Here is a 12,500-nt window from a genome sequence, read left to right on the forward strand (position 1 = left end):
TGATCGGCGTAATTACAAGTTGAGAAACTAAATATTTTAAGCAAGAGCCGATACAACGTAGATTTGATTTTAGTGGTGTACTATATTTCGGCTGGCCAAACCATCCTTCTTCAGGTACAATGAGAGTTTACATTGGATTGCTTCTATGTACATATATATAGTAAATGGATGTTGACGTAATACTGGAAAAAATTATTTTGGACCAGGTAAATTTGGCTCATTACTTATAAAATCCTTTATATTTTGGACATCTAGTCTTTTCATTATATTTTCTTTCCTTTTGTACAGACCGACGTTCTTCTCGGCAGTTCCTAGACTACTGAACAGAATTTATGACAAGGTATTTTCATCAAATAGAGGACAGAGCCACACTAAATGCGAAGAAATGTCACATTATAATACAAAGTAAAAAATCGTTGCCGTCGTTTATATTGTTGATGAAGTTGATATTTTCACATGTAACTTGCATTTATTATATGGCAAAGCCAGTCTTGGGTAAATCCCAGCGCTCTGATTGGTTCTTTCTCGGTCGGACTTTTGCAGTACTGACCGTTTCCATGGAAATGGTCCAATCAGTGTATTTTTGTTTTGGAGCAAAGCCGGCAAATTAATAATTTGGAACAACATGATTATTTGAAACTAAAATTACGAAGAAATTGCGAATACTGTCATTGTTCACAGCGAAACTACCAGAAAAGCTAAAAAATTGATTTTTTTGCCGATTTCAAAGGTGGGTGAAGACTTCAGACGAACATCTTAATATCCTTAAGATCTGGAAACTTTTGATGCAGAAACTGAAACAGGCATCATCGAAACCCAGGAAGCCATAGACGATTTTATCAACCAAAAGAAAAGTGCAAACACAAACCAGAAGACGGCTATACTGATATGAACACTCCTCCGCTATATGAAAGCTAATAGTATGAAAAATGTGAAAATTGAAAGCTTCCTTGCTCTAGCCGTTCTGGGGAATAGTGGCCCTCAATCGTGGCAGTATGGACTTCGCTGCGCTCGGTCCGTATTGCCACGACTTAGGGACAATATTCCCCAGAACGAGAACGACCCTTGCGTTCAGTTAGGAAGCGATTGGAGTTATTATTATTATAAGATTATTATTATTATTATTATTATTATTATTAATTAACAGGTTACGGCAGGAGTAGCAGGGAGTAAAGTTAAGTCATGGATTTTCCAGAAAGCTCTAGAATCAAAAGAGAATGATTTGAAGAGGTAATTACGATTTTGAGATGAGCTGTGCGAAGTATTTTTCTTAATCCAATGACATCTGTAATGCGCATTATTTTCATTGGTTCTTATTTATCATTTTAATCCTCACTCCAACTGGTACGAGACTGGTACGAGTGTGGCATGACACAGGGGGTCTTTTGGTCAAACGGTAAGCGCATTTTCGACTACAGAGGACTGCTACGCGTGCAAACCGATATGCCATTTTCGAAATATATCAGATATTCAGCTTGATAGTGAGGCAGTGAGGACAAAAACAATAGAAACACGTTGGAATGAATGTGAAGAATATTTACATATCATCCACTTTACTCTTTCCTTTGTCTTTTTCCTCTAAACCTCTCTTTCAAGCTGAATTTCAATGTATCGAAAAAGACCTATTTTTGATGCATGGACTTATACAGGTGGAGGAAATGCCGTCGGATGAGATGCCTAACCTGATTGGACAATTTGGTCTTTGAGCACAGATGCATAAATGTCGTCTTGAACAAATTGTTATATATATAGAGGTTAAAACTAAGGAAACATTCGAACGCGATAAAACAACATTTTGTTGTTTGCATACTATATATTAAAGTAGACAGATTTCATTTTGTTCGGGTATAACGTTCGCAGGACTTCACAGTCTGGCCAAAGCATCAGAAAATCTCCTTATATATTGCTTTTTGTCACGATTGACGTAAATGTTCTCGCCACCGATTTACGGCAGCGTGGATTTTATTTGTCACGTGGCTCCCCTGCGGCCATTTTGCTTTTTGGACAAAACAAACAAATGAAAAAAAAGCCGGATCCAATTACGAACATAACAATCCATAACCTTAGATGGAAGAAGACCAAATGGAGTCGTGATTGCTTTAGGAGCAACCAGAACCCTAAAACTCCTATACTTGGTCCATGTGACGGCATTTTTACAGATGGAGCTATTTTTATAGACCAGTCCTCAAATAAGATTGGGCCTGCACGAGTGACCATCCTCAATCGTATGGGTAATAACTTCAAGACTTGTGATTGGCTGGAAAGGTCTGGTTTCGCGGGAAAATCAATCTAAAAATAACTCGGTCTGTAAAAACGCCGTTCCACAAATACAATGAAATTATACGCTCTTTGTCATGCCTCCTGATATGAGGAATTTCTGCATGTGTTTCGAAAGCTCTCTCTGTTGTCTCTCTTTCTCTTTTTGCAGAGGAATTATAAGCAAGAATACAGTATGGGATTATTTAGTTTTTCGCAAAATACAGGTATGACAGCTTTTACCTTACTAATTTCCTAACACAGCGCTTGAGGAGGTAAACGCAGAGCTCAGCGCATGTGGACTTTACACTGCGTCAACTCTGAAACAAAAAACCTCTTAAATTAAGCAAAGTTGGTTGTCTGGACTCTATGGTATACCATGCGTGTTCAGACAGTAAACATATTTTTTTCAATCTCGTACTACGGTTCAAAACATGATCACTTTTTTAAAATCATGTTACTTTTTCATAAAGGGACTCTCCACTTCCATTAACAAACAATTTAATTTAGGCCGCATAAAATAATGAGACTTAAGAATCGTTTATTCTTTGCGCCGTTCAAATTCCCTGGACGTCGCTATGTTGAGGACGGTGCCTACTAATTCAAAGGTATTATTTTTGCCCGGTGTATGCATGAATATGCGAGAAAATCAGATCTTAACAGGTGTTGTTGGAATTCAAAAAGAAAATTTGGGGTAACTACGCATTTTTTAAAAGATAATTACCCGGTAATCAATGATATTGGTAAAAAGCATGGTACAGTGGTTAGGACAATGGGTTTGCATGCGGTTGGCCGAGGTTCAAATCCCGTTCTAATAGTCTCTTGGTTTGGATTTGTTTTCCGCATGTCCCGGATTCAACCCTACCTGCCAGTTGGGATTCTTCCTCATGTTTCTGTTAAGTTTGAATTGTTTATTTCAGATTATTAAAAGTGGGGTGCCTGTAAACTAGCTTGATAGCTAAGTGCACTTCCATTATAAAACAAAGCGTTTTACATTTACATGCGTTCTTTTCCAAATTGCCAGCTTAATTATCTCTGAAAAATGCATGGTTGAGCCCAATTTTTTTTGGGATACCAAAAGTACTTGCTGAGTTCTACTTTCTCCGCGTAGTTTTAAACCGCGGAAAAATATCCCTGTGTTAGTAAACACGGTCCATAGGAAAACGGAGTACCGCTAGATGCACAGAACGTATGCGCAAGAACAATAGTAGGAAACGTCCTTAAATTGTAATGTGCTGCGGTTGAGATTTTCTATAAAAGGAATAAGGAAACCGTAATAGGTCACATGAAAGCAGTATTGCCGAAAACACAAATTAACAATTCAGAAATTCATTTATTTCGGATACAAACGCTTTCTTTGGAAGTATTCAATAAATGTGAGTGCAAACATAATTCCCTGCGTTTTAAAGTCATTTTTTTTTCGATCTGAGGAAAGGAAAGGAACTATATTTCAGTGTCTAATCCGAGGAAGGCACGAATCTGGTGATGTTACTTTCAAACAACAAAAAAGCTGATCATCCTGCCAGTGCTATCTTCTTACTCGAATTTCAAATTATGCTGGCAAAGTCGTTAATGGTCAACATCAGACTCCTCTGAGTTGCAACCTTAGAACAAGACTACCTTAAGGAATTGCCAATAAGCGGGTGTGTCTGCCAATAGTCAAGAGGTGTGTCCATGAATACACTTTATTTCCAACAGAATCTCCTCGGGGGTCGGGTGCGTCAAATCTCTTGTGGTTCGGCTCCCTTGTCAGCTAAGGTGACGTCATTTACCAGATGTGTCATGGGATGTCGAGTGAGTATGCAATATACCATAGCCATTTACTGCAGTCTGATGTGTGCACAGTTAACCAATCCAGTATTTAACAAATAAGGCCCCTCCCGTTCTTTGGATAGTTATAAGGCACGCTCAAAATATTTGCTAGAGCACGAATGAACTAATAAGAAGAACAAGACCCAAATGAGTGCTTCTGGCTCGTTTTGAGTCCCGTTAATTCTGAGCATTTGCTGTCTATTTCAACAGTGAAGTAAGTTTTAGGGTTCGTGTTCTATCCAAGAACCGGTAATCCTTCCTTGAAGAGCAGAGTTTAAGAGGACCATTTCTAACGTTAATCGTCTGTAATACTAGACACGAGTGATGTTAAAGTTGGGGAGAAAAGCTGTTGGACGACACTTCGGGGCGTTTATCAAAATCAGCGTCCCTCTAATGAATGAGGTGTCTGTCGTCAGCGCAGTGGACTTTAAACTCTAGCTCGAGCCAATCAACGCGCTTGTAAAATTGCACCAACGTCACTCGCGTTGTGCTAATATAACTTCAGTGCTTTGTGCTTCTTTAAGGTTCGTGGATTGGGCCAATCGCGACGGCTGTTATAAAATACTTTATTATATTCAACGACAAGAAGATACGATTTATCACACCAATAACTGATCAAATATTTAACTCTTTTCTAAACAAAATAAGTACCACACTCGACCTTGATCTACCATCTACCCCTCATGAAATGGACAGAATCTATTTTGTTGCTTTTTCAGCTCTCTGAGGGTTACGGACAAACCGAGGCTACCTGTGCAGTCACCTTCCAGATGTACAATGATCCCTCTGCAGGTCTGGCATGACAAGCTCGTTCCTAGGGCTTTCTCCGTCCTCCAACTCTTGGGAGAGAAAAGCCCTGGGGAAGTGTTTGGTGGAATGGTATTTTTCAGGATGCATATATTTGATTTGTTTTGCCTTCGTTTTCATTTATAGCGCAGTTACCCCCCGAAAAACTGTTACGTTATTCATCATAACAGTGGCTTCAAGGTTGCAAAACTAGCAGCCATTTTATCAAGGACAAACGTTTTGTGGACCCTTATCACGCGGGGGGCCTATGTTGGCTAGAGACAACAGATTTCGTAGGCCTAGCCTCGACTTCATGTGTTTGGAAACGAGTTTTACCGCGCAAAAACAAAAGTTTCTAGTCCCTCGGGACTCAACATGGCCCCTGTGTGAAACGAGTCAATTGAATGAGTTCGCGCTGGTGTTTTGAAAAGTCTATGATCGATGCTAGAGTTTCATATTTTTGGTTTCCTTCTCTTGTTTTCTTCCCTTCTTTAAATGCCTGAGTGATAACAAGGAAAAGTCTTTTATTGTGAAGATAAGATTATGTTCCTAGTCACTGGACTTGAAAACATGCTTCAGGAAGAAAAAGGACTTTTGCATTTCTTCCGTTACACAGCAAAGCCCATCCGTCAATTCTTGTTCGTATCTTATTGATCGTTCGCATTCTCACCTTTTTCCTAAACCCGAGCTCAGAAGAGTCTTGTTGTAAAATTACCTGAATTGATATTTTTATGAGCGTTGATACTTCTCCGTCTTTGCTGTTCATCAACCTCGTTTCCATGGTCTCACTTGGAGCGACTAACTGTTCGCTCCATGGGAAAAGGAGAAGAGAGACACTGGGAACAAGGTTGTGCTGACATCTGATCGAATAAACGATTTCTTTTTTTCTCCTAATAATCCGGTTTTCCCCTGTCCTCAAAAACCAACATTTGATTAGATTTGCGTTAATTTGTTCATTTCAGTTTACAGCGTCCCCAGTCAGTGCACTAGCGTTAGAAGACTTAACGATTAAATAAAATTCCTTTTGCAGTTGGCCATGTTGGTCCTCCGCTCCCCTGCAACATTGTCAAAGTCGTTGACGCCGAGGAAATGGAGTACTTTGCTAAAAATGGACAGGGGGAGGTGAGACGAGTGCAACGTTTTGATTGTATATAGTTGGGTTGAATTTTCTAACGGGCAAAGTTGGTGCGATGGTAAGTACCAAATGATCCGCGTACCATCAGTGTTGCCAGATTTCATTTAGCCTGCGAGCAGGCTCACTTGTGAATCGCGCGCGCAAGTTACATCGCGGCGAAACCGCTTGAGCAAGCCGGCGAGGGGAATGGGGAGAGTAAACACTTATGGTCACTCGAGATGTTTTGAAAGTTCTCAAATTGCACTCATCTTCAGCTCTTGCAGTTTTGAGAACTTTCGAAACATCATTCGTGTCCATAAATCAAGTATACCAAAAGTGTTTGAAAGGAAAGTGTTTCTTATCAAAACACAGCCTGGTATACCTTGTGCATTGTAGACATCGTGAGTGGTCCCTATATACTACGGTTTTGCTTCGAAATTCCACCTCGAAATTGTCTCTAGGCAAGCACACGAAAGCGCTGGCTCTTCCGATCTTCGAAAGTTTGTTTTCTACTTTCTAGCCTGGGGCCCGTTTCTTAGAAGTCCCGAAAACGTTTCGGGCCCGTAAAGCCATTTATCGCTTGTTTTGGAGAGCCGATCTTTTAACGTGTTTTCAAGGTAACAAAAAAAAAAATAACTGTGACGTTTGACGACTTAAATCCTCTCCGTTCTTGAGATACAGAGGGAATTGTGACACCCAAAAATGGCCCGTAAAGTTTTGGGACTTTCGAGAAACGGGCCCCTGAGCTGAGATTAAGTTCCTCCGTAAAAGTTGTCGATCTGTTCAAACATGGAGTGCAGGTGATGGTATTTGCGCAACCTTCATAAGCGTCACAAAGTGTTATGGGTTCGAATCTCGTTGAAACCGTTTAACTTTTTTAGGTGTCTATAGGAGATAGAGCGGGGTTTTCAATTGAGTGTCGAAAGTAATTAGTTAATTACTTTGGTTTATAATTACTTCAGTCAGTGATTGGTTCAAAGATCTCACGCCACTTTTTTAACCAATCAGAAGTGAAACCAAAACCAATTGTGGCTCGCGCGTGCAAATGTTCCCGCGCATTGTGTCGGCTATGTCTAATTACTTCGAGTTTTGATTGGTTTACTGTAACCCGCGCGTTAAATCTACTTCAAATATAATGGTTTGATTTAAGGTTTCCTTAATTAGTACTACCCTTGTGTCCAGCGAAATAAGATTTAGACTTTGATAAAGTCAATAAATAATATAATATTAATAATAAAAGTATTAGTGAATATCGACCGAGGCGTAGTCGTGGTAAACATTCTCCAATATTCACTAAGCCTGGGGAGAATAATTGTTTTAGTGTTTCTTTCAGCGGGGAATATCAAGAAAATGCAAAACAACGCGCTAAAACACAATAAAATAGCACGAAAAGTGCTGCTTAGCGTAGCAGCCGCGCCTCCAAAATGTTATATTCACCGGGTAGCGCGGTATTCTTATATTCACCGCTGAAGGTTATACTTAAATATAATACGACATGACATTACATGACATCACTTGACTTGACACTACACGACACGACACGACACGACACCACATAATATAATATAAAATATAATGTGTATGACATTTCTTTTATCCTCACTTTTCACACATCATCATCGTCATCATCGATAAATCAAGGATTTTACCTAATTTTTTCATTTGCTTCGATTCATCCTTTAGATTTGTGTGAAAGGACCTAACGTCTTCAAAGGGTATTTCAAGGATCCCGAAAAAACCGCTGAAACAATCGACAAAGATGGCTGGCTCCACACTGGAGATATTGGAGAGTGGCTTCCGGTAAATTGACACTTAAGTAATGTAGTTATCTTTACTTACAAATGGACTAAAAAGCCTTGTCGAACACGATTACATAGATAATTCATTTAATTGACACTTAATTGTGAATTGTCGTAATGACATTTCTTTTCCGTCGCAGAATGGAACCTTGAGGATAATTGATCGAAAGAAGAATATATTCAAACTGTCTCAGGTAAGAATTAGCGTTTTCTTTTACATAATTTGTGTCGCCAGTATCTTCTTGCTCTCATTTCGTCCCCCTCTCCCTTCCAAATTCTCCTTCACCACTGGTTGAAGGGGTCATCGTCAGAATATTTCTCAACGTTGTTCCTCAGTGGTGAGTTTCATTTTTTATTCAACTTATCCTCGTTTGGGTCTTTAAAAAAAAAATTAATTGCCTTGTCCTGCAAAATAAAGCCTATTTTTGTTGTGATGCAAACACCGTTGAGAAAAATTTCGACATCCTTGAATCTTAATACAAATATATTATCACCGTCGAAAACCATTAAAAAGCAAGGTGAACACTCCATTACACCAAACCCGGTGTGGCAATCACGTCACGCATGCGCAGTGCCTAAAAACACCCACCTGTTAAGTTGGCCATGCCATGCTGATGAGTCCTAACAAGGCCAAAACAGCTGTCCATTGCTGCCAATTAATTGTGCGCATGCGTGACGTGATGGCTTTTACACTTGAAAAAAAGGCCATCAACGGCAAAGTACATGTGTTCATTTATTTAAATTATTTTCCATTCATTACTGTTACAAATTGTGATCAGGTTATTCACGGCTGCAATAACTTTGTTTTTGCTATCGAAACAGGGTGAATACATTGCTCCAGAAAAAATTGAGAACGTGTATTTGAGGAGTCCATTTATTGCACAAGTGTTTGTTTGTGGCAATAGTCTTAAGGTAAAGCGCTACATATAGTTTCCCCGATACAACTGGCTAATAACATTGCATTAATTACTTAAACGAGCTGACATAGCAATTCGTTGCCATAACGGCGTCATAGCAGTGTCATCCGAAATGATGTAGAAGATAAATGACAATGTTGAGTGAAGTATTAAGTACAAGCTATAAAATAAGCTCAATAGTGCGGCCGCAGAGACCTAGGCATCACCGGAAACGGAAGTCGAGCTCATCTATTGCATTCCCACAACCACCACTCTCTACAGTGTCTAGCTGCTCTCAGTTTCCGGAGGGTGGGAAAAGCAAAGACCTGATTAATTAAGAAAATAAATTCTTGTTGCAGTCTTTTCTGGTGGCAATTGTTGTCCCGGATGCTGAGGTTCTTGAGACCTGGGCCCGAAGTAAAGGACTCGAGGAAGGCATCAAAGAGCTTTGTCAAAATGAGGTAATTTGTTGCGGCGTCTGTCCGCTTCAATTCGGGAAAATTGAGCAGTTTATTCAGGCACATCGTTAGCTACTCTGTGCATTTTTCAGTTGTGCGCTTTGTGACCTGGCCAGTGAATTCACAACGAGGTTCAATTTAGCGTCTTATTTGCATTTACATCGTCACAAGAGACGAGAGGTTTGTATCAACAAAAGCGGTTAATTCCAGCCTCGCCTCACTTTGAGACCTGGTCACTGACCTTTATCTTTTAAATCTATTACTCTACTTGCAAACTGGTTTTTTTTTTAAAGACTGAGAAAAACTATGTCTTTCTGTCAGACTGTGTACCAGACCATATTTCAAGACATGCGGGCGAAGGGAAAAGAGGGAGGCCTGAATTCCTTAGAACAGGTTGGTTTAAATCATTGTCATGTTAGAGAAGTTTTCAATCGAATACTTTACCAGTGAAAGTTATCTCTACAGCTGTAATTCAGGGGCACAAGGGAGCTTAAGCACGAAGCGTTTTTGAGTTATACGAACAGAAGGAGTGCGGCGTGGTGCGGTGATTAGGGCGTTGAGTTTGCATACGGTTGCCCTGAGCTCGAATCCTGTTCTAACCTCTGGTTTGGATTTGTTTCCGGTTGTCCCGTATTCAACTCCACCACGCTTTGAAAATAGCCAACTGGTTGCCTCGTGCCAGTTGGAGTTCTTAATGATGTTTCTGTTAAGTTTGAATTGTTACTTACAGATTATTTAAAGTGGGATGCCTGTGAACCAGCTTTATAGCTAAGTGCACTTCCACTATAAACAAAGCATTTACCCATTTTTTTAGAAACCGGAAGTGAACTTTTCACATCCCCGCACAGCAGTCCCTCCAAGAATGTTAACTAATCGTCTTTAATAGAGAAAAGATACTTAGCAATAAATAAAAAAATAATTAATAAATAAATGTGGCAGTGCCAAGACAAATCAACGAGGAAAACAGTTCACTTCCGATTGCTGTTCGTGGGTCAAAAACGTCTACGTCTTGTGCTTCAGTAAAAGCCCCCAACTGTCTGACATCTGAAACACACCACAACTTTCTTATCAGTCACTCGTTTTTAGACCTTCCGCCATCATGACAGTTCGTTTGTCCAAGGTACTGCCTTTCACCTTCCTCCTTGTGAATCTTCAGAATACCAAGCATGGATTCGTGCCTTGTTGTTCAAAGGAGGTCGCATTTATTTTTATTTATTTGTTTATCCACGGTACACCTTAAGAGCGCTCTGGACGCTCGTTTAACATGTGTCCGTGCATTCCGGATCGAATTGAAATTTGGCAGTGTTGGTTTTTGAGGAGAGGGGGAAACCGGAGTACCTGGAGAAAAACCTCTTGGAGCAAGGAGAGAACCAACAGCAAACTCTCAACCCACATATGACGCCGGGATCAGGAATCGAACCCGGGCCACACTGATGGGAGCTGAGTGCTCTCACCACTACGCCACCACGTGCACTGCGCCTCCGCTTATTTCCCTTTCGTAAACGGTCGTTGCCATTTCTCAGAACGGTCGTTGCCATTTGAAATGGTTGTTGCCATTTCTCAGAACGGTCGTTTCCATTTGAAAAAGTCGATGCCATTTTTTAGCTCTGAATTACACTCATTAGGTCTAAGAACTCAAAAGGTTGCGGTTACTGGGAGTTGTGTCTCGCTGGTTTGTTTCTTTTAATTTTCTTTGAAGTGAAGTGTGTAGTCAACCGTTATAAATGGCATCGACCGTTTCAAATGGCAAGGACCGATCTGAGAAATGACAACGACCGTTTACGAAAGGGAAATTTGCTGCGCCACCCCTGCTGCCCTGCTTTCAAATTTTTCTATAAGAATGCTAAAAATCTAAGATTATCGTTGTTACGAACTCATAAATAACTTACGCTAACCACATCCCTTAACTTCCAGCACCGATTTACTTACCACTATACACGTACTTGGTAACAATTGAAGGACTTTTTGGTTGATGTTTCCTACTTTCAATTTCAACCTGTAGTTTAAAATAAAAATTACAGAGGTTGAAATCATTTCAACCTGAATTTCAAATTTACCCGTGACATACTCAACAAAATCACTCCATCGCTTTGCTCAACGATAGCCGCGTATCCCAATTCCCAGCCTCCCCTGCAGCCGTTCTTGGGGCTTCGTCACGCGTTCCTGCCCCAAAAACGTCTGCTGAAACGAAACTTCCGTTCGTCCGTTCGTCCGTTCCTCGATTACGGACCAATCAGAGGCCGTTTTCCAGTTTTGGGTAAACTTGTGCTTGTCGCAGCATCTGATTGGCTATGCACAACGCAATAAGTCAATACTGATTGGTTTCTTTAAATAGTAGGCAAACAGCCGTTGAACGGAAGTGGTTTTTCGTTTCAGCAGACGTTCGTGGGGAGGAACGCGTGACGAAACCCTAACAAAGTCTGCGTGGGAGGCAACCCATTTCTGCACTGAACTTAAGGAGAGCGTCGAAAAAGTGATTTTCTTTTATAACACTCACTCGTTCGTGACCTTGACAAATACTTGTAGCGACAACGACACTTGGGAAATGCAAAACTAATACTCACAAGAACACTTTTATAGTACATAATTGTTTTAATTTTGACTAGGACTCTAATACAAATCTTCATTATCTATTTGTAAATATTATTGATATACATACTATACATAGTAATATACAAAGTATTGATATACTGATTACTATCTATCCCTCCATGCATAACATAAAAAAAACTATGTTAAGAAGAGAAATAAACTTCACCAATAGGACAGCCGTGCGCACGCCACTATCGTCGCGTATCTTGCTTACCACACAAACCCACGACCATCGCCTACCAAAACATAAATAAATCGAGTTTTTGATTTAGTTCTACTTTTTGTACTGGTTCGATCCATCGGAGCTTAAGCGATTACACTGAGAGCAGGTGACATGCGTCCTCTTAGTACTGATTGAAATGTATGAAGGGGTCATCCTTGGAATTCATTTGAAAGAGATAGCTATATTAATACTTCACTTTCAAGCTTTATTCTAACGGTATAAAAAAATGCTTCACTCGTTCCAAAAAAATTAACCCCAACAACCCCTAATTTAAGAATTCCGAAGGAGTCTTAAATAACGCCTTGTTTTGTCGATGACATGTAACGTTCAGTTAACGAAATTTGACTTTATCCCTTTGTCCTTATAAAAGCTGCATAATTTCATAAAAGCTAAAACTAGCCAAAAATGCTTGAAAATAAAAGGAACCCTTGCGTCGTAACTTATTCTTCGGGAACATTGACTATTCTCTTTAAAGTGCTCTTCATAATGTGCCGATACCGCCAACAATAAACTAAAGGATTTAACGGAGAATTGAGTAGAGTGAAGAAAACTGTGACTTCAGGG

General features: G+C 40.0%; 1 protein-coding gene across 2 annotated transcripts in view; it reads left to right on the forward strand.

Annotated features, from left to right (window-relative positions):
• The window catches only part of LOC138004039 (long-chain-fatty-acid--CoA ligase 1-like), a 45,658-nt gene that overhangs the window by 26,318 nt on the left and 6,840 nt on the right, over positions 1–12,500 (forward strand). For both annotated transcript variants that reach the window (XM_068850430.1, XM_068850431.1), the window contains exons 13-23: positions 289–340; positions 1,148–1,230; positions 2,429–2,483; positions 3,955–4,050; positions 4,788–4,860; positions 5,885–5,976; positions 7,652–7,768; positions 7,908–7,961; positions 8,590–8,679; positions 9,023–9,124; positions 9,443–9,514. In XM_068850430.1, coding sequence (XP_068706531.1) covers positions 289–340; positions 1,148–1,230; positions 2,429–2,483; positions 3,955–4,050; positions 4,788–4,860; positions 5,885–5,976; positions 7,652–7,768; positions 7,908–7,961; positions 8,590–8,679; positions 9,023–9,124; positions 9,443–9,514 — 886 coding nt within the window. The remainder of the gene's footprint in view (positions 1–288; positions 341–1,147; positions 1,231–2,428; positions 2,484–3,954; positions 4,051–4,787; positions 4,861–5,884; positions 5,977–7,651; positions 7,769–7,907; positions 7,962–8,589; positions 8,680–9,022; positions 9,125–9,442; positions 9,515–12,500) is intronic.

The sequence above is a fragment of the Montipora foliosa genome, chromosome 5, assembly GCF_036669935.1.
Source record: "Montipora foliosa isolate CH-2021 chromosome 5, ASM3666993v2, whole genome shotgun sequence".
In the NCBI taxonomy this organism is placed as follows: domain Eukaryota; kingdom Metazoa; phylum Cnidaria; class Anthozoa; order Scleractinia; family Acroporidae; genus Montipora; species Montipora foliosa.